Source organism: Lissotriton helveticus, chromosome 1_1, assembly GCF_964261635.1.
Source record: "Lissotriton helveticus chromosome 1_1, aLisHel1.1, whole genome shotgun sequence".
NCBI classification, from domain to species: Eukaryota; Metazoa; Chordata; class Amphibia; order Caudata; family Salamandridae; genus Lissotriton; species Lissotriton helveticus.
The window spans coordinates 1,276,534,964-1,276,557,222 of NC_136057.1; the positions used below are offsets into that span (position 1 = coordinate 1,276,534,964).

Genomic DNA, 22,259 nt, shown 5'->3' on the forward strand with positions numbered 1-22,259 from the left:
TTAGTTTAATTTTAATTTTGACACAAGGAACACACATTTCTTCTTCACATATCACACTTTTCACTGTACATTATAACTTCACTTGGCACACCATAGAGAGGGCGCACATGGGCACCTATCGACCCAGGAACAGGAGTTCTTATGCACCCTAAATGGGAACCTGTTCCTCCACCCACTGGGGTTTCACATAAGCATACTCAAATGCACGCTGGGATCCGGTCACAAGATTCCTAAGCACTATCGCCGAAAACACAATGATTAGGCATTAGCTTATAATCTCAAGATAGATGCGCAGTGAGGGCAAATCGCGAAATGAATGGAGGAATTTTTACAGGGCAGTGTCATATATGCGATCATTCACACTGACAGCCACCACCGTATAGCTTTAGGTAGGTGCAGGAGGACATAGAAAATGACAGAACTCGACTGGGGTTTGTTCCACAAAGTGCCAAGGGTCTACACATTAACACGTAGGGTTTTTCAAGGCATATCGCTCACACAAGTCACAGCCACAGAAAAACATGGTTACTTAAAATCTTCACAAACTGTATAATATGTCACAAAGTGTGATTTGCTTTATATTAAACTAGCAGCCCGTCCCAACGTTTTCCGGGTATGAATTGCTGCCGGCTAGTAGTATATTGTTTTGTAGGATTTCGTTTTGATAGCATTTCTTATCTGTAACAGGCCTGTGAAACGCTCTGATTCACAGTGCATTGCTGATGCACTTAGGAGTGCGTGTTCAGTAGTGTGTGAACTCGAGTTTCCCTACTTTATTTTTCCTTGCAATATTATATAGCGCGAACTCGACAACATGGCATGAGCACAATTTACATTATGAAGAACACATTCATTTGTGGTAGGCACGGGGAGACAAAGCGATTTGCCTGGAATCACAGGATGTTGAGCTGATGCAGAGATTCGAACGTAGCTCCCCAGCTCTAAAGTTCGCAATTCTAGACCTTGTGGCGGGAGGTGTGTCTAAAAGTGTATGCCGGTGCTGGCCATCAATGAGAGAGACCTGTGCATTTTTCAAATGGGTGGTGAAAAACATATGAGTATGTTGCTGGAGATGTGGGCCGCGTGCCACCAATGTATTTACCGGGGGAGGGTAAACACCCATTATTCAGCAACTTTCTTTCCGCATACCATCACTCCGCATACTTTCATTACGAAAGTACCATGACTCCGCAATGCCATTATAACGCATGGCATTACATTTTATATGCTTTTACCACACATACATTTACAACGAAATTCGTTGTAAATGCATGAATGGTAAAAGCATGTTTTTTTTTAATGTTTGGATAAGGTAAGTATGGGTATAGGGGTATATGTTTTGGGGTACTGAGGTATATGTTTTGGGGTGTTTGGGTATTTTAAGGGTTCGGATATAGTTTTGGGTTATGGGGTACAGGGATAGTTTTAGGGTTTAGGGATAGGTATGGGTTTTGGGGTACAGGGGTATTTTAAGGGTTCAGGGCTAGGTTTGGGTTTTGGGGTACAGGGGTATTTTTAGGGTTCAGGGCTAGGTTTGGGTTTTGGGGTACAGGGGTATTTTAAGGGTTCAGGGCTAGGTTTGGGTTTTGGGGTACAGAGGTATTTTTAGGGTTCAGGACTAGGTTTGGGTTTTGGGGTACAGGGGTATTTTAGGGTTCAGGGGTTGGTTTGGGTTTTGGGGTACAGGGGTATTTTTAGGGTTCAGAGGTAGGTTTGGGTTTTGGGGTACAGGGGTATTTTAAGGGTTCAGGGCTAGGTTTTGGTTTTGGGGTACAGGGGTATTTTAGGGTTCAGGGATAGGTTTGGGTTTTGGGGTACATGGGTATTTTTAGGGTTCAGGGCTAGGTTTGGGTTTTGGGGTACATAGGTATTTTTAGGGTTCAGGGGTAGGTTTGGGTTTGAGGTACAGGGGTATTTGCCCACAGCACAACGCAGACACGCCCACAAGGGACTACTTTGCTGGCACGGTTCTTTTACCTTTTAAATGTATATGGTGGGTGTCTGCATAGCGTATGTCCTTCTGCTGCAACTGCCCTTTCCAACGCTGTAATGGGTGTTGTGATTGGTGCTGTGGTTCCTGAGATTACCCGCCTCAAAGGTTTGGGCTCTCTCTTTATTATATTAGTACTAGCAGCCCGTCCCGACGTTGTCCGGGTATGAAATAGAATGTGTGTAATGTGTGTATTTGGCAAGGGCAATTTATATTAAAATCTCGTGGTAGACAACATGTTTTGTTTCAGCTGCAGCCCTAGTTGATGTTAGCAGGTGCGTGTAATTAGTGTACTGATCCGCCGCCTGAGCCCGGCTAGAGCCCTGGTTGATGGTAGCAGGCGCGTGTAATTTCGTTGAATGAGAGAGTTCAGTAACAGCGCACAGGAGAGGCTGCAGTAACGTTACTTACCACGCCTCCAGCTGAATGCGTTTGTCACGCCCCCAGCACACGGCCACAGCAGACGATCTTCTTATTAATGTACGACCCACATGGCATGAAGGGCAGAACGTCGCACACTCCCCCAGCGTTTCTCACGCCCCCAGCGTGCCCCTTGATGCGGCGCAATTCCGTTCACATGGCATGAAGGCCGGGCACACGCCCCCAGCGTTTCTCACGCCCCCAGCATGTCACGCCCCCAGCGGGCCCCTTGATGCTGCGCAGCAACGTAATTGGCGCTTGTATGTACCACTCACATGGCATGAAGGGCGGACACACGCCCCCAGCGTTTGTCACGCCCCCAGCACACGCCCACAGCCCACGATATGATGGCCGTACCACACGCCCCCAGCGTTAGTCACGCCCCCAGCCCACGCCCACAGCACAACGCAGACACGCCCACAAGAGGCTACTTTGCTGGCACGATTCTTTTACCTTTTAAATGTATATGGTGGCCGTCTGCATAGCCTATGTCCTTCTGCTGCAACTGCCTTTTCCAACGCTGTATTGGGTGTTGTGATTGGTGCTGTGGTTACTGAGATTACCCGCCTCAAAGGTTTGGGATCTCTCTTTATAATATTAGTATTGACTACATATGTTTTAATTTACTATATGTGAGTATTGATGTATATAAGTGATTATACGTGAGAGTGTGAGAGATTGGAAGAGTTCCTGTATAAATAAGTATGTGTTTCTATAAGTGACTGTTTAAGAGAGTAAGTATGTGTACGTTTCTGTAAAAGTAAGTGTAGTAGTGTGTGTATAGCTGTATATGCAAGTAAATGGATGTTTGATAGTGTATTTGCGTGTGAGTATGTGTGTGAGTAACTGTATGGATGAGTATCGGTGTGTAACAGGATGTATAGGTGTATAAGTACATATGATGAGTGAGTACATGTATGAGTGACTATATAGAACTGTTGGTGAATGAGTGGATGTTAATGTAGATTTTGGAATTACTGGTATTGGTATCTCCATTTTTTTGAACATTTTTGTTTCTATTTTTGAAGGTGTGTATCAAAGGTTATATTACGCTGAGAGGAGGTCTGCCACTCTTTCACAAGGATGATGTCATCAGTGATGTCATTTGAGATGTCATGAGTGATGTCATGAGTGATGTCACTGACCATGTCATGAGTGATGTAATATGAGACGTCATCAGCAGTGCATTGTGGGCGCGCGAGTTATAGTTAGCTGAACTAACTATAACGGGGGAATTTCAATGGTTTTGTATGAGTGAAATGTCCAGCTAACTATAACATGTGTGAAACCTATGGTTTTTTCATTGAATTTCTAAGGTTTTTTAAATGCTAATTCCTAACTATAACGTGGCTGAAACCTATGTTTTTTTCAGTGAATTCCAAAGGTATTTTAAATGCTAATTCCTAACTATAACGTGGCTGAAACCTATGGTTTTTTCAGTGAATGTCAAAGGTTTTGTAAATGATAATTTTTAAATGTTTTAATTGTTATTTTTTTATACTAATTTACTACATTGTTTTAAAGTATTTATTTTTAGATATTGTATTTTTTTAAATTACATTACATATTTTTAATATAAAGTGAAAAAAAAATGTTTTAAAAAATATTGAAATTGTAACTGCCCTTTCCAACGCTGTATTGGGTGTTGGGATTGGTGCTCTGGTTACTGAGATTACCCGCCTCAAAGGTTTGGGTTCTCTCTTTATAATATTAGTATGGATAGATGTGATGCAACATTTAAGTGTACTAGAGTAAAAATATTACAAAATGTATGTAATCAAAGTACACGCAATGATTAACCCCTTCGCTGCGGCGGCTATTCCGCTGCAGCGCTAAGGGGGAGGCGGGGCCGCGCGGCGCTCCCGTACTCATGACGGAACCGCTCCGTCACGGCCCTTGGGTGAGCTGTGCTTGTGACGGAACGGTTCCGTCATGGCCCCGCCCGCTCTTTAGCACGTCAGCGCAGGCACGGAATTCGCGGCGAGCGGGCCGTGATGGAACCGTTCCGTCACCAGCACAGCCCACACGAGGCTCGTGACGGAACAGTTCCGTCACGAGCATGGGAGGGGTAAATGTTGAGGAAACCGACATGCCATATGTTAAGAGGAAAACTCTTCTATGTTGTTTGGAGTGGTGTCATATGGTTGCCATGGCAACCAACCAGTTCAAACGTGTCAACCTTGGATCTATATAGTTGGTTTACTTTGAGATCAGATGTAGTGAGCAAGGTGGTGTTGTCCACCGAAACACGTCTGAGCTGTTGGTTTTGGAATAAAGAAAATCACTTTGGAAATATTCACGGAGTCAGCGCCTTCTTTTGATGAAAAAGTTTGGACTGGTGTTGGCAGTAAGTTGCTTTTCAAGCGTCAAGAGGACGACAAAGCGACCCACTGGGGAATGGTATTTGATGTCATGTATGGACTTCCTGACATCTCACTTGAGAACAAAACTATCAGCGACACTACAGAGTCCACGGTGCAGCGCGAGCTGCCACGCCCACTGGGGCTGGATCTCACTGGCTTAAAGGGTGCGCTAACGTCAGGTGTGTTCATTGAGCAAAGCCTTTTTAAAAAGTGTGAACAACACGAAACGCGTCAAGGCTGGAACATTGTGTTTAGTGATGCGTTCATCTTCGCTTGCAAACAGCCAACATTAAAACTGCTTTGAAGCTGAACCTACCTGTGTGTCGGCTCCTCTTTGAGGGTAACCTTTGTTGTGGATATGCACGTGTAACCCAGGCGTGGAGGTAGCCCCGTTGCAGAAAGCGGCCCCTGAGCGTGCCGGGTGGTGCAAACTCATAACGGACACAGGCGCTTATTATTGTTGGCAGTAAGGTGCTTTTCAAGCTTCAAGAGGACGACAAAGCAACCTACTGGGGAATGATATTTGGTGTCATGTATGGACTTCCTGACATCTCACTTGAGAATAAAATTATCAGCGACACTACAGAGTCCACGGTGCAGCGCGAGCTGCCACGCCCACTGGCGCTGGATCTCACTGGCTTAAAGGGTGCGCTAACGTCAGGTGTGTTCATTGAACAAAGCCTTTTGATAAAGTGTGAACAACAATAAACGCGTCAAGGCTGGAACATTGTGTTTAGTGATGCAACCATCTTCGCTTGCAAACAGCCAACATTAAAACTACTTTGAAGCTGAACCTACCTGTGTGGCGGCTCCTCTTCGAGGGTAACCTTTGTTGGGGATATGTACGTCTAACCCAGGCGTGGAGCTAGCACCGTTGCAGAAAGCGGCCCCTGAGCGCGCCGGGTGGTGCAGACTCATAACAGACACAGGCGCTTGTTAATGTTGGCAGTAAGGTGCTTTTCAAGCTTCAAGAGGACGACAAAGTGACCCACTGGGGTATGGTATTTGGTGTCATGTATGGACTTCCTGACATCTCACTTGAGAATAAAATTATCAGCGACACTACAGAGTCCACAGTGCAGCGCGAGCTGCCCCGCCCACTCGGGGTGGATCTCACTGGCTTAAAGGGTGCGCTAACGTCAGGTGTGTTCATTGAGCAAAGCTTTTTGATAAAGTGTGAACAACACGAAACGCGTCAAGGCTAGAATATTGTGTTTAGTGATGCGTCCATCTTCGCTTGCAAACAGCCAACATTAAAACTACTTTGAAGCTGAACCTACCTGTGTGGCAGCTCCTCTTTGAGGGTAACCTTTGTTGTGGATATGTTCGTCTAACCCAGGCGTGGAGGTAGCCCCGCTGCAGAAAGAGGCCCCTGAGCGCGCCAGGTGGTGCAGACTCATAACGGGAGCAGGCGCTTATTAATGTTGGCAGTAAGGTGCTTTTCAAGCTTCAAGAGGACGACAAAGTGACCCACTGGGGAATGGTATTTGGTGTCATGTATGGACTTCCTGACATCTCACTTGAGAATAAAATTATCAGCGACACTACAGAGTCCACGGTGCAGCGCGAACTGCCACGCCCACTGGGGCTGAATCTCACTGGCTTAAAGGGTGCTCTAACGTCAGGTGTGTTCATTGAGCAAAGCCTTTTTAAAAAGTGTGAACAACACGAAACGCGTCAAGGCTGGAACATTGTGTTTAGTGATGCGTCCATCTTCGCTTGCAAACAGCCAACATTAAAACTACTTTGAAGCTGAACCTAACTGTGTGGTGGCTCCTCTTTGAGGGTAACCTTTGTTGTGGATATATATATATGTATATATATATATATATATATATATATATATATATATATATATATATATCAAGTACAACTTGCCCTCTGCATTGGGAAGGCACACTGCAGTGCTCGGCCATCCAGCTATAATGTGCTTCCTGCTTTCTCCTCTCTGGTAGTTTATAAGTTTTGCCGACGCGTTTCTGGGCACCACGCCCCTTCTTCATGGGCTCGGAAAAAAGCACACCTGATTCCTGCATGCGTTAGCTTTATTCAGCAGTATATTTTCCAAAGCATTGTGGGATTTTGAGTTCTGCATTCAGGTTTGTTTCTTTGCAGTCTTCGAGTGTGCCTGTAAATTCCAAATTAAAAGTTCATTATTTACTCTGAGTGAGTTCCAGAGGAATACAGGCAGGAATATATGCATTGATGAGCAGTGCGCTGTATTTCGTTCGGAAAAGTTCTGAACTGACAGCCTCTTACAGCCCGTGGGTGGCGTGTCCTCAGGCTGCAGATGGTGCTCTTCCCCACGGCCGGGCCGCCGCGTAGACATCAAGTACAACTTGCCCTCTGCATTGGGAAGGCACACTGCAGTGCTCGGCCATCCAGCTATAATGTGCTTCCTGCTTTCTCCTCTCTGGTAGTTTATAAGTTTTGCCGACGCGTTTCTGGGCACCACGCCCCTTCTTCATGGGCTCGGAAAAAAGCACACCTGATTCCTGCATGCGTTAGCTTTATTCAGCAGTATATTTTCCAAAGCATTGTGGGATTTTGAGTTCTGCATTCAGGTTTGTTTCTTTGCAGTCTTCGAGTGTGCCTGTAAATTCCAAATTAAAAGTTCATTATTTACTCTGAGTGAGTTCCAGAGGAATACAGGCAGGAATATATGCATTGATGAGCAGTGCGCTGTATTTCGTTCGGAAAAGTTCTGAACTGACAGCCTCTTACAGCCCGTGGGTGGCGTGTCCTCAGGCTGCAGATGGTGCTCTTCCCCACGGCCGGGCCGCCGCGTAGACATCAAGTACAACTTGCCCTCTGCATTGGGAAGGCACACTGCAGTGCTCGGCCATCCAGCTATAATGTGCTTCCTGCTTTCTCCTCTCTGGTAGTTTATAAGTTTTGCCGACGCGTTTCTGGGCACCACGCCCCTTCTTCATGGGCTCGGAAAAAAGCACACCTGATTCCTGCATGCGTTAGCTTTATTCAGCAGTATATTTTCCAAAGCATTGTGGGATTTTGAGTTCTGCATTCAGGTTTGTTTCTTTGCAGTCTTCGAGTGTGCCTGTAAATTCCAAATTAAAAGTTCATTATTTACTCTGAGTGAGTTCCAGAGGAATACAGGCAGGAATATATGCATTGATGAGCAGTGCGCTGTATTTCGTTCGGAAAAGTTCTGAACTGACAGCCTCTTACAGCCCGTGGGTGGCGTGTCCTCAGGCTGCAGATGGTGCTCTTCCCCACGGCCGGGCCGCCGCGTAGACATCAAGTACAACTTGCCCTCTGCATTGGGAAGGCACACTGCAGTGCTCGGCCATCCAGCTATAATGTGCTTCCTGCTTTCTCCTCTCTGGTAGTTTATAAGTTTTGCCGACGCGTTTCTGGGCACCACGCCCCTTCTTCATGGGCTCGGAAAAAAGCACACCTGATTCCTGCATGCGTTAGCTTTATTCAGCAGTATATTTTCCAAAGCATTGTGGGATTTTGAGTTCTGCATTCAGGTTTGTTTCTTTGCAGTCTTCGAGTGTGCCTGTAAATTCCAAATTAAAAGTTCATTATTTACTCTGAGTGAGTTCCAGAGGAATACAGGCAGGAATATATGCATTGATGAGCAGTGCGCTGTATTTCGTTCGGAAAAGTTCTGAACTGACAGCCTCTTACAGCCCGTGGGTGGCGTGTCCTCAGGCTGTCAGTTCAGAACTTTTCCGAACGAAATACAGCGCACTGCTCATCAATGCATATATTCCTGCCTGTATTCCTCTGGAACTCACTCAGAGTAAATAATGAACTTTTAATTTGGAATTTACAGGCACACTCGAAGACTGCAAAGAAACAAACCTGAATGCAGAACTCAAAATCCCACAATGCTTTGGAAAATATACTGCTGAATAAAGCTAACGCATGCAGGAATCAGGTGTGCTTTTTTCCGAGCCCATGAAGAAGGGGCGTGGTGCCCAGAAACGCGTCGGCAAAACTTATAAACTACCAGAGAGGAGAAAGCAGGAAGCACATTATAGCTGGATGGCCGAGCACTGCAGTGTGCCTTCCCAATGCAGAGGGCAAGTTGTACTTGATATATATATATATATATATATATATATATATATATATATATATATATATATATATATATATATATATAAATTTAACCACACCCTGTTCATGAGTAAAGCAGGCTCACTGACATATGTTATATGTTATATGTTATATTGGTATTTATAGCGCGCACAATTACTCATGAGTATCCTGGCGCGAAGCAATAATACACATATGGCGAGAGAAATGCATTAATAGGCCTGACCGAAGAGGTGAGTTTTGAGAAGTTTTTTAAAACATCTTGGGCTAGATGTAGGTAATTCTATTTTACCAGTTCTTAAATACCGAATTTTACCGATTCGGTATTTAAGAAGTGGTAAAATAGAGGGGGGGATGTAGGTATTTCAGAATCGGTGAATACCGAATCGTTAAGATTCGGTATTTACCGATTCTGTAAATACCGAATCGGTAATGCCCATTGATTCCTATGGGCATTGAAGCCCATAGGAATCAATGGGCAATACCGATTCGGTATTTACCGATTCGGTAAATACCGATTCCAGCAAGGGTGCAGGGGGTGTCACTTTGACACCCTCTAGCACCCCAAATACAGGCATGTGCGCCATGTGGCACACAGACATGCCCTAAGGGCATGTCTGTCTGTCACATGGCATAGGTGTGCATGCACAGATGTGCATGCACACCTGAATTCGGTATTTTACCACACAATAGGATTGTGTGGTAAAATACCGAATTCTGAAGGCCTGTAGCACTGTAAACAGTGCTACCTACATCTTGGATTTACCGAATCGGTAAAATTACCGATTCGGTATTTTACAGATTCGGTAAATTTACCGATTCGGTAAATTTACCGAATCTGTAAAATGATGCCCCTACATCACAAATACCCATTTACCGGTCGGTAACGGCCGAAATCGGCCGTTACCGGTTGGTAAATGGCCTCCTACATCTGGCCCCTTATCTCCTGATTGTGGCGTAGGACTGTAGGAAGGGCATTCCAAAATTCCAAAAAATGGCTGCTTTTACAGAAAACGATTGGTCGCCCAACCTGGCGCGATGGAAGTAAGGAATTACCATCAAACGTTGGGCCGCCGATCTTAAAGGACGTCGGGGAATGTAGAAGGCCACTCTCTTCCTAATGTAAGAGGGACCAGAGTCATGCAGGGCTCTGTGAGTTAAGACCAGGGCCTTAAATTGTATCCTCTGTGCCACTGGAAGCCAGTGCAGTGAGGACATTTGCGCTCTTATGCTAGTTCGTTTAGAGATGCCCAAGAGGAGTCTCGCCGCAGCATTTTGGATAAGTTGTAACTTATTAACGAAGAATGCTGGTATGCCCAAATAGAGTGCATTGGCATAGTCCAGGCGAGACAAGATGAGTGCTCGGGCGACCATCTCCTTGGCCTGTTGGGGAAGCAGGGGAAAAAAACGGCCTAAGGACTTGAGGGTCCCAAAGCAGATGCCCAAGAGTCTTTTTATGTGTTCTGAAAACCTTAGATCTTTCCCAAACCAGATGCCTAGATTCTTGGCTAGGCCACCTTCGGAGAGGGGGTGGGGAAAATCAGAGGGCCACAGTGCTTCTGTGAACTGAGCGGGGAATTGGCCATAGAGGATGATTTCCGACTTTCCCTCATTACATTTAAGTTTGGCCTGGGCAAGCCAAGTGAATACGGCTGCCAGGCATTTTTTCGCTGTGTCAACTTCTAAGTTCGAGTTTTCCTAGGTAAACAGCAGCTGGGTGTCGTCGCATAGGCCATAATCTTGGCTCCCAGTTCTTCGACCAGGAAGATCAGGGGGGTCATGTATATGTTGAAAAGAAGCGGACTCAGCGTCGAGCCCTGAGGGACCCCTGTCTGAACTTCTCTGGCCGAGGACGAGTAGGGTGACATCCAGACTTGCTGGGTGCGGGAGCCAAGAAAGGATTCCAGCCATGACCACACGGCCCCGGAGATGCCAATAGATGATAGGCGCGCGAGAAGAAGTTGATGGGGTACCGTATCAAAGGCGGCAGAGAGGTCCAATAAAATCAGAGCCGCTCTGCCGCCCCTGTCCAGGCAATCCTTAATTGACTCTGTCACCTCGACCAGAGCCGTCTCAGTGCTGAAAGACGATCTGAAGCCCGACTGCGCTGGGTGGAGAGCCTCCGACTCCTCCACAAAAGCGTTCAGTTGGCAAAAGACAATCTTCTCGCAGACTTTAGCCAAAGCTGGCAACAGTGAGATGGCTCGATAGTTAGCTGTTGTGAGTGGGTCAGCCAAGGGTTTCTTTAGTAATGGAAGGAGCTTGGCTTGCTTCCATTGTCTTGGCACCGTGGCTGATAGCAGCGACCTATTTACCAGGCTTGTGACTTCGGCGCCTATAGTGTCCGCCACTCCAGCCGAAACCCTGGCGGGGCAAGGATCAGAGGTTGAACCAGATTTTAGAGATTTAAGGATGGTCAGAATATCAGGTAGTTCTGCCATGTCAAACTGGGATAGGTGCCTGCTAGGTGGAGGGCGGAATGTACAGTCAGGAGACAGGTGAGGTAGGGCGGTGAACAGTGCTAGTCCCTCTTCAATAAGTTTAATCTTATTGATGAAGAAGGATGAGAGCTCCTCACACCAGCCCGCCGAGACGGGGATGATCTTTTGCTCCGCTCGGGGGGACAGGAAGCTTTGAACAATGACAAAGATCTCCTTGCTGTTATTATCGGCCTTCATGATTCTGGAAGTATAGTACTCACTTTTTGCTTTTTTCACCGCAGTGTAGTATATTCTCTGAGAAGCGCGGAGGCTAGCTTTGGCTAGCGGACTATAGGCCACCCTCCAGAGTCGTTCGAACTTCTTACAGTTCCGCTTCAGATCATTTAGCAGAGGCGAATACCATGGTTGAGAGGGCATCTCACGTTGATGTGTTCTAGACACGGGTTTGCAAATGGCTTTTACCCCATTGCTGATCCAAGTGTTAAATTGGTCAACGTGTCCTTCCAGATCGTGGGCAGGGGCTACCTGCTGGTGAGATAAAGCCTCGGCAAGTCCTGGAATGCTAATTTTCCGGGCGAGGGCCCCCGAGGAGAGAGGAGATTGGCGTAACGGCTTGGCCATGGCCCAAGAGAAAATAATCACGGCATGGTCAGACCAGGATACTGGCCAGGGATCGCACATGTCTAGTGAAAACATAGCACAAAACAGGCTCTCTGACATAGCACAGGATCCCAATTGTTTAAACCACTCTGTTTATTCCAGTAGTTAAGCCAATGTAAAGCGTTTCGGCCAAGGCACCGGCCTTTTCACACAAACCAGGGTCCATACTGAGCTCACTTTATATTGTGTCGAACATAGCATGCGATGAAAAAACGCTGCAAATTACGCTGTCTTTGAAATCTAATCAGTATCAACTTATTAACATTGTCCATGCCAACCCTGTAAAACTTAAAATACCACAACTACTGCATCTGATAAATGCAATACTTCAAGGGACTGCACATTTCGATGTTTACACCCTGAAGACCTACGGTTAAATACCTAAGACCAGTGTCGGTTCTTCGTAGTGAAACCCCAACTAATGCACCACACCTAGCAGTACACAAGGATGATGCAGAAATCACAGAATCTGGGTCGTGCTCCCTGCCTATTAAGCTCATTATTGTGAATACAATGTGCCCAAAGCAAAAATAAATCCACTTAAAAGATATTTTTATATATATACACACACACAAAGACACACACGCAGATGGTAAATTGACTTTGTTGCGATTTACTGGTACCTCTGATGTAGCAACAATTGATCTAGTTATTACCATGTAGTTTTACCATGAAGTAGTGACATACAATCAAGTTATTGAGTAGGTTTTGTTCTACCCACTGTACTAATCTAGAGGTGGTTAGTTTGTACCCGTATACTAAGCCAAATTTGTTGGCAAATTCCCAAACTATTTTAATTACTGCATCTAAATCTCTTGTTAGAATCAGTAGGTTGGACCATGAACTATAGCTTTAGTTCTTTTTCTGGCAGATGAGTGGCTAGTGCAAGTGACCTGCTTTTGTGCTTTTTTAACTTTAGCTACCTTATGGGCTGGTGATCATAAGCTCAATGCGGCAGGATGCTAGTTAGATACTTTACTTTTGGATATTTAATGTTTCTTCACACAGTGCTCTGGGTATTAGGGTTGCCACTTTCAATGTTATCCTAGCAGTGGCTGGCCTACCCAGTAAAGTGTATGAATTGTGGAAGTAGCTCAGTTGTGACAACTATATCCTACACAAGAGTAATACCTCATTTTCCTTCAACAAGGATTATCATCTGTACATGAGCCTCATAGTACAGGATAGATTTACATATCGTTGTAAGAATGGAAGCCAGTGTAATGCAAAACTTGAGGCCATATTTACACATTTTTTCATGAACCACAGCAAACGCATTTGCTGTGCCGCGTTGTCAAGAGGGAAAAGACATTACAGAGCTATAGCCACTAAGACTGGTCTGTTGCTGTGGTGATTCGGTCCACTGGTGCACAAACAGGCTGCTTTGCACAACGCACTGCTTCGCCCATTGGTGCTGAGATGTGAGTGTATTTTTTAGCATAGGATTTGTACTAGAGGCTTACTCTTTCAGTACAAATTCCGGTTCCTAGACAAACCTCAAAACCGGTCCTAGGATGCTTGTTTCCAGTCCAGGGAGGATCTGGCTTGGCAGTTCGGCCTGGAGTATTGCCATGGGGAACAGGGTCACAACTGATTTGCATATTGCTGGGTCTAAACTTAAATGGCATGGGGAGAAAATTCTTTTTTTTAAAAAGGATGAATTTAGGTCCAGATCTCTGGACTGTGGTGAATGTATAACATTGTTCAGTATTTAGTCAATCAATTGTTCTTTTTGCAATTGTCACCCCGAGTGGGACGGATGTGCCCAGACGTGGGTCGCAAGCTCTCCATGCCACTGGAGTCAAGCTAGCCTGGCTGATGAGGGGTGAAATCCCGAAACTGGTCCTAGGATGCTTGTTTCCAGTCCAGGGAGGACCTGGCTTGGCAGTTTGTGCCGGAGTGTTCCCATGGGGAACAGGGTCAAGACTGATTTGCATTTGGCTGGGTCTAAACTGGAATGGCATGGTGAGCAAAAAAAAAACAATGGATTTAGGCCCTGATCTTTGTACTGGGGTGAATGGATGACATTGTTCAGCATTCTGTCCATCAACTGTTTTTTTGCATTAGACAAACTCAGAAGTATCCCACGTATAGGATGTGTGGTGTGCACTTCAGCACATGCGCAATAGATATTTGTTGTTGGGGTGGGGGGGGTGAAATATACATTTGCCCTTGTTAACACCTTCTTCATAGATGTCTTATTTTTTATGCAAAGCCAAGTCTGGGTATCTTATGGTAAACTGGTCTTTGTGTTAAAACCTATGGGTATTTGAGTTGATCTTCCCCAATAACACCCCCATTGACTTAGAGTGACGCAAAGCAGTGCAAATTTGTTTTTACATGGACAAAGGGCATATTTTCGAGCACGAAATAGGTTTAGTGCTTTATAGTAAATACCCTTGCGAAACTTGGAGTTACTCTGCGTCAGTGCTAAGCCTTAGTAAATCTGGGATATTAACTGTTATATTTAGAAAAGTAGCGATAACCTTACTGAACAGAAGTTGGCAGCAGGTACATTTATGGGGCTAGTTAGCCTTAGCTCCATTTTGTTTCCGGTTAGTGCTAACTAGTTTATAATTCCTTGCTCTTTTATTGGCGTTCCCATTTCCTAATGAAATTCCTGCATCATTGTACACGCCAGATTTATTTTAGATGTCTGCCGGTTAGGAATAATGTGGACTTCTTTCTGGTTAGATGCCTCCTGAGTTATCTAATCTGTCTTTATAAAATGGCCTCCAGCAGTAGCCGGCGCTCTAGAGAATGCCCAAATAAATACATATTTAAAGCATAATGTCACCTTGAAACTCACAACCATGACAGAAAATAACACCGTTTCACCTGCGAGAGAAACTCCTCTGGACTGTCTGCAAACACTGGACGTGTGTATACATAAATTGGTAATGGAGCATTTCTGCTGTGGAAAGTAGAAACCCTTTTTGCTTCCTGAATTCGGTGCCGTGAGTAAAGAGCTGCATTTGGTGAAGATTTTAGAGCTCTTTCCAGGTAAATGCTGGGGTAGAGTGCAGTGCTTTCCTTCCAGAGCCAGTAAAGTTCATCATTTCTTCTTTTTTCGACATCCGGGCAACTTCCTGTATAATTGTTGGGGTTCTGGCGATAGTTATAGTTGTAACACTCAGGAAACAAGTAAAATCCCCAGGCCCTGGCGGGTCTTTGTAACTTCCCCAGCGATAACGTTCCCTCCATAACACTCCGCCCTGCAGCCTCAAATGCCTTTTTTGCAATTAGTCTTGCTCTTTGGGATGAAAGGGAGAAATGTTCTCTAAGGATAAGCTCAATTGATTTCTTTTGGTATACACTCTTGATTGCCCAGTTCCGAGCCCATAATGGCCGCCATTCTTCCCAGTCAATCACTGCAAATCCGCTCTGTTTTATGTCTGGCATATAAAATGTGATGTCCTCAGTAGTTTTCTTCAGATGGTTAGACAAGTGGATTAGCTGAGGTAGCCCTCCATTGATAGATTTACCAGTGGTCTCATCAATATAGGGATAAGAGCCCAGTCGGTCTTTGTAGAACACGGCCAATGTCTGGTTGATGGCGGTTTTCATTGGACTGGCCACGAACTGGAATAATTGCAGACTCAGGTTGGTGGTTCGGTGTTTCATGCATTCTTCTGTTGGGGCATTCCAGATGGTAATGAAGGGAGACTTCTCTACCACAGGAGGAGCTCTCAGAGTTGATGACTTGTTAGATGAAACCAGATTGACAAGACACAGGGAGACCCAGATTACTCTGCGTAAGATGTTATTTGGCATACTGGCGAAGAGTTTCATGGTGGACTTCTCAGTAGAATAAATACTTCTCGTCACACTGGGGGAAATATGCTGTTTTACCTGGTGAAGAACAATAAAATGTATGCAGTTATTGAAATGGGAAAGGTACAACTGAGTCCACTTACATTTTAAATAATCATGGTGTCTTAAAGATCTGTTATTGTCTTCCCATTCTGTCCAATCATTTAATATCCATGCCTCCAGTAATAATGTTGTTGGATGGGTGCATTGATAGTGAATGGCTCAATGTCGTCTTCAACTCTGACCACTACACAGTCTATGCATTTGGATTGTTTGCATTAAATGCTTTTATATTAAAAAGGTATGGGGGAAAGAAATGTCCAAATGTTTTGTGATGGTGATCACATCACACAGCTCAACAAAGTGTTGTGTCTATATTACTATATGTTAAAAAGGTCCAAAAGCACAGTGCAGAATTATGTTGCACTGTTAGAGCACCCATGCAACCCTTTGTAAATATACCACTTAGTTACAGTTTCACAGCACAGTGAGATTAGGGTACTTGACATGACTTAACATGAGTTATTGCTTAAGTTTTGTCGCTGGGATTAGAACCAAATTTATAGCTGTTGTGGTCACACATTTAACTGCTACTCCCCACAGCAACTTTTTTTTTACATTTAGAGGTTTTAACACGTTCTCCTTTGCTGAGATTCACTTAACATTACATAATGTAATGCCCATTTTATTTAGTAGAAAACAATTGGCTAGAATTCCATTGTAGTTGATGAGGTCCACCCTCGCTCACCTGACAGGTAGATTGCATGAATATTGAAAGCAAAAGCCCGACCACTCCCAGGTACTCGATAAACATAAACAATGAAGGAACTGTGCCAAATTCAAGCATGGTGTACATTTTCTAGAATTCGCTGGTTGAAATATACTGGACAAGATAGCTCTACCAAATTAACAAATGTGCTAGTCCACTAATGATTTGCTCATGTTGGTGTGAAACTAATTTAAATGATGAAGAATCTTCAAAGGTCCTAAAATTTTGTGTATAAGTAGAGAAATATTGGGGTTGGGAAGTACTATGTGGCATCACACCTAAATATCTTCTGGACTTGGTAGTCAGCACTGGCACCTTCCTATTAGTGTGCTAGTGTCAGGCTTGCACTTGGATCAGCAACACATGAAGCACAGGAATGTTCCTTCACACCCGACACCTTGAAGTGTTTGTTTTGAGCTGTCCCTCTTCCACTCCAACCACCATAGGCTAAGGGAATCAAAGTGACTGTTGTCACCCATTGAGACGTTGCGGCTCTGAAATGACCCTTCAAAACAATGTTTCCGCAAGGGTAATAGAAGTTTACCTTTGTTTATGTTTTTTCATAGAATACTTTTATTTTTTATTTTATTTTTTTATATCAAACGATATAGTTGTTTTATTTTTAGGACCAACAGGTATCAAAATATACTTTTCTCAATAGGAGTACTCTCATGTAATTACTTTGCAAAGAGGCAATAAACTTTGTAACCACAATAGGTGCAATGGTTGCAGTAGGCAACACAATTCTAAACACAGTTTAACATTGAGCTCAATGGGGTTTTCTACATCAATGCAGCTGATTACTTTATAGATTACTTTTGTAACTTCAGGACTGGATCCTAGATTCAGTCCTGGGGTCTAAGCTGAAAACAGTTTAGTAAAAACGTTTTAGTTATTACAATGATTTTTAAAGGATATAAAGGTATTTTAAAAGTTGACACAGAGAAACTTTTCAGTGAAAAACCAGCAATGTTATCTAATAAAGGGAAATTCAAAGCACAGGTAAAGTAGGTTCTCGCCACTTTTGTATTCCAGTACTGGATTCCTAGGTTTAGCACCTCTACCTAAGACAGGTAAGTATTTACGTTTTACTAGTTGGTAAGATTTTTAAGGAAATATTTGTAATTTTCAAAAGTAGACAGAAGAAATTTCACAGAAAACAGTCAATGGTTTCCTATGGCAGAAATTTAGATTACTAGCAAACACGGTTGTGATTACTTTTGCGGTTCAGTACTGGGCTACAAGGTACAGTACTGGCTTCTATCCTGATCACAGGTGAGTAATTCGAAATTCGGTATTCGGCTGATTTTAGATGAATATTTTTATTTTTTTTATTTTTTATAAAGACCTTTATTGTACACAGTCAGCATGACACAGTGTAAGGCCTACAACCCAGTCGGGCCGGCAGCAGCAGAACCAGAGCTCAGGCATTATAAATCGGACAACACAGCCGCGCGGCCGACGACCTGAGGGTCCGGCGTCAAATAGAAACTATGTGTACCATATATCAAGTATTTCAGGCATACGACATGGCTTAGGTCTATGATTTTACCATAACTAAACTTTTCCGTAAACTGTAAAGGCACACGTAGCATAAGCAGTCCTGCGAAGGTGAGAGAGACAATCATACAGTGCAGTATATTGTTGATCAGCGGTGCGGTCAGCAGCCCATCCCCAACATCCCCACATCCGTTTACAAAGGGCGGAAAACAGCACACCAGGCGACACAACCATCAGCATGGAAAGACCAGGCCCAACCCTCAATCTGAAAGGTCCTCATCCGGGTCAACTCGCGGTGGCTCACATATACCCCCCCCTAGATTTATTCCATGCCCCCCAGATTTGCCCCCATTTTGCCGGGCAACCCCGATGAACAAACACCGCCTTCTCGGCCACCATGGCGTCGTCCATATATTTCACCAGTCTCTCAGTGTGGGCAGGGCGTCAGAACCCCACAGTTTGGCTATATTGCGCTTCGCCACCATCATACCCAGCACAGCCCAGTCCTGCTGGCGACGGGTCAGATCTTCCGCCTCCCAGATGTTTATCAGACAGCGACGTGGGTTGGGCAGCAGGGAAACGTTTGTGGTTTGGGAAATGGTTCGCATAACCGCTGCCCAGTACGTGGCCACAAATCTACAGTCCCAGATCGTATGGTAAAAAGTCCCCCTCTCCCCGCATCCACGGAGGCAAAATGCATGTGAGGTCCTTCCTATTTTGTGAAGAACCGTTCTGGTGTAGTATGTGCGGTGAACAATTTTCAACTGGACCAGTTTAAGTCTGGACGGGATCGCCGATTCCTTTGTCGAGGAGAGCGCCTCCTGCCATTCTGAGTCATCAAGATCGCCGACATCTCCCGCCCAACAAAGGCGTAACTTAGGTAGCATGTCAGGGAGGTTGTTGACCAGTTTCCGATATGTGAGGGATGTCGCTTTGTGGGGCATATGTTCTGTAAGCAGTCTATCTTCTAGAGGGGTGGAGTCCTGTAATGTAGTTCCGGCCGGGATGGTGGAGAGAAGTGCGTGTCGTATTTGCATATATCTGTAATATTCTGATTGGGCCATATCGTGTTTGGTTTGTAGAAAAGCGAAGTCAACTATGGTACGTCTTCTCCAGAGGTCACCTACCACGGAGATACCTATGGAGTCCCATGCCTTGAACCCCTTACTATTACCCATGAACCCCAATTTGTGTGAGTCCCACAGGGGTGTCATTAGTGTAATAACGTGTGCGCATTGAAGGTGTCTATGTGCCTTGTACCAGATCTGGATTGTGTGACGGGTCGGGCCTATCAGATCAGACGGGACTCTACGATTATACAGGTTTCTTAGCAGTCCCCTGGGTTCAATACCATGTCTATCCGCCAAAAAGGCCGGTTCTGTTTGCGCAGCATGAAGCCAGTAATTAATTTGCTTAAGGTGGGCAGCCCAGTAGTACAGTTCAATATTGGGAAGCGCTATACCCCCATCATACCAGTCCTTCACCAACTTGCATTGCGCAATCCGGGCCGGTTTTCCGTCCCATAGTAAAGTGGATACAGCTGCCGCGATATTCTTGAAGTAGGAGGGGGAGACCGGGAATGGTGTGTTCTCAAGGAGGTACAGAAAACGGGGCAGCGTCATCATTTTGAACAATGCAGCTTTGCCCAGGAGAGTGAGAGGGAGGGAGCGCCACACCTTCACGTCCCTTTTGAACCGCTCCAAAGGGGGTCCCAGATTGAGAGCGTGAAATTCGTCCGGGTCGGAAGAAACTTGGATTCCCAGATACTTGAAGGGGCCGTCAGTATAGCGCAACGGACAGTCCGCTGGGAGCGGGGTAGGGGTTCCAGCAAGGACATATAAGACTGATTTAGTCCAATTAATTCTATATCCCGAGACCCTCCCAAATTTCTCGCAGACGTTCAGTAGTTCTAGAATAGATTTTTTAGGGGAGGTGAGGTACAAAAGGATATCGTCCGCGTAGAGAGATATCCGATCTTCCCATGTCGGCGACCACCTGATACCCTTGATGGATGGCTCCCACCTAACCCAGATCGCCAGCGGCTCGAGTACTAGCGTAAACAGTAAGGGGGACAAAGGGCAACCCTGCCTTGTCCCACGACCAAGCGGGAAATCTCTGGAGATGTGACCATTCGCCGCTATCTGGGCCAGTGGGTTAGTGTAGAGCAAGCGGACCCACCCACAGAACTTGGGGCCGAAGCCCATGTGGCGCAGCACAGCAAACAGATATGGCCACTCTACCGTATCAAACGCCATAGTGGCGTCAAGCGAGAGAAGCACCGCCGGTTCCCGTATATACTCCCGGCGGGCCATTACCGCCTGAAGACGTCGTAGATTATGCGAGGTATTACGATTCGACATAAATCCGGACTGGTCCGGGTGAACTAGTGTGTGCAGGTGCGGAGCCAGACGCTGTGCCAGTAACTTGGCAAGGATCTTCGGCTCCGCGTTTAGTAAGGAGATGGGGCGGTAGGAAGAGCATGATTCCGGAGCTTTACCAGGTTTGTGGATCGGGATTACTGTGGCAAGGCGTTGATCTCTAGGGAGTTCCCCAACTTCTAGACTGTCCGTAAACATTCGGAGAAGATGGGGGGCCGTTATCTGGGCAGTGTGCTTAAACAGTTCTATTGGGAGTCCGTTGGGACCCAGAGCCTTGCCAGACGCCAATGCACTGGTCGCTTCCTGTATCTCCTCTACAGTGACGTCCGCTTCGTGCTCCAACGCCGCCTCAAGTGAGAGGCTGGGGATCGTCAGATCCTTGATATATTCATAGGCTTCGTCAGCCGAGTATGGTGCCTGAGGGGCGTAGATTGCCTCAAAGTGATCAGCCAGCAGGTCGACTATGGCTCCGGGGTCCGAAATCGAGTGTCCCCCTGGTTGCGTCAGGTGCGCAATCACCCTGTCTGCTTTTTCTTTTCTGTCGAGCCAGGCCAGCATCTCTCCTGCCTTATCACCCAACTCATAGACTCTATGACGGGAGGCTCGAATCGTGGTCTGTACCAACTCCCTTTGGTATGTCACCCACTCAACGTTCCGCAGTCGCACTGCCTGAGCAGTTGCCGGAGAAGGGTGGACCTCCTGGTCAGAGATCGCACACTGAAGCGCGTCTCCAAGCGCATCAAGATCTTGACGCTGGGTACGTTTCTGGGCAGCAATGAATGTAATCGCCTGCCCACGTATGACCGTTTTATACGCTTCCCACAGGGTGCTATGGGAGCTCACGGAGTCTGTGTTCTCCCGAAAGTAGTGGGTAGCGGCATTGGAAAGGGTTTTCTTCAAAGGGGCGCTCTGCAGATAGCTCGCATGTATGGGAAAAACGCGGGTTCTATGGGGACGGTGATTCGTGTAAGTGAGCCGCAGCGGCGAGTGATCCGAGATGCCTCGCGGACGGATGTCCGTCTCCGCAATGCCGTGGAGCCCATCACCGGACATCAGAATGTAATCTAGTCTTGAGAGACAGTGATGTGTCGCTGAGTAGTAAGTGTATTGCTTCTCGTAAGGATGTTTGTGTCGCCAGCTGTCCGTGAGGCCAAGGGCTTCTATTAGGCCAGCGAGTCGCCCGCCTCCCCGCACCGTCGTGGTATGTGGGTGTCGGTCCATTGTGTGATCTACAACATCGTTAAAGTCGCCCCCTATTACCAACGTCGCCGTCGGTAATGACAGTAAAAAGGCCGCAAGGGCCGTGTGCGCCGTGGCATGTAGGCCCGGTGGGACATACACGGATACAAAGTTGAAAAGTTGGCCCTCCCACTGCATCGTCGCAGCTGCAAAGCGGCCCTGGGAATCAATTTTGGTCTGTTGACACTTCATCGGAAAGTTCTTCCGAATAAGTATTCCCGTCCCTCTAGAACCGGAGGAGAAGTCCGCATGCGCTATGAATTTATACCCCCATCTGTCCATCGCTCTCGAGGCCTGGCCCACAAGGTGAGTCTCTTGCATCAGGACTATCGCCGGGTTGCTACGCTTCAGGTATTGCAGTACTAGGCCACGCTTCACCTTGTCGCCTAGACCCCTGACATTCCATGTGAGGACAGTGAAGGTGGACGTGTGAGAGGGGTGTGGCGCGCTCTGCTCAGGTGTAACCATCATGTGTACTGCCTTTGAGGTGCGTGTGCGAATCCGTACTGGGCAATAGGGGACGGGTCCCGCATCCCACCGCTGGAAGGAAAGTGTCTCTAGCTAAACGCGCAGCATGTGCCATAGATCGTCTCATAATGCAAAAACCAAAACTAAAAC

The 22,259-nt window shown here is 46.0% G+C and overlaps 1 protein-coding gene across 1 annotated transcript in view; it reads right to left on the bottom strand.

Moving 5' to 3' along the window:
- LOC144822713 (hyaluronidase-5-like) overlaps positions 1 to 22,259 on the bottom strand; it is a 190,090-nt gene that overhangs the window by 100,533 nt on the left and 67,298 nt on the right. The window contains exon 2 of the mRNA XM_078680535.1: positions 14,781 to 15,794. Coding sequence (XP_078536661.1) covers positions 14,781 to 15,734 — 954 coding nt within the window. The 5' untranslated portion in view covers positions 15,735 to 15,794. The remainder of the gene's footprint in view (positions 1 to 14,780; positions 15,795 to 22,259) is intronic.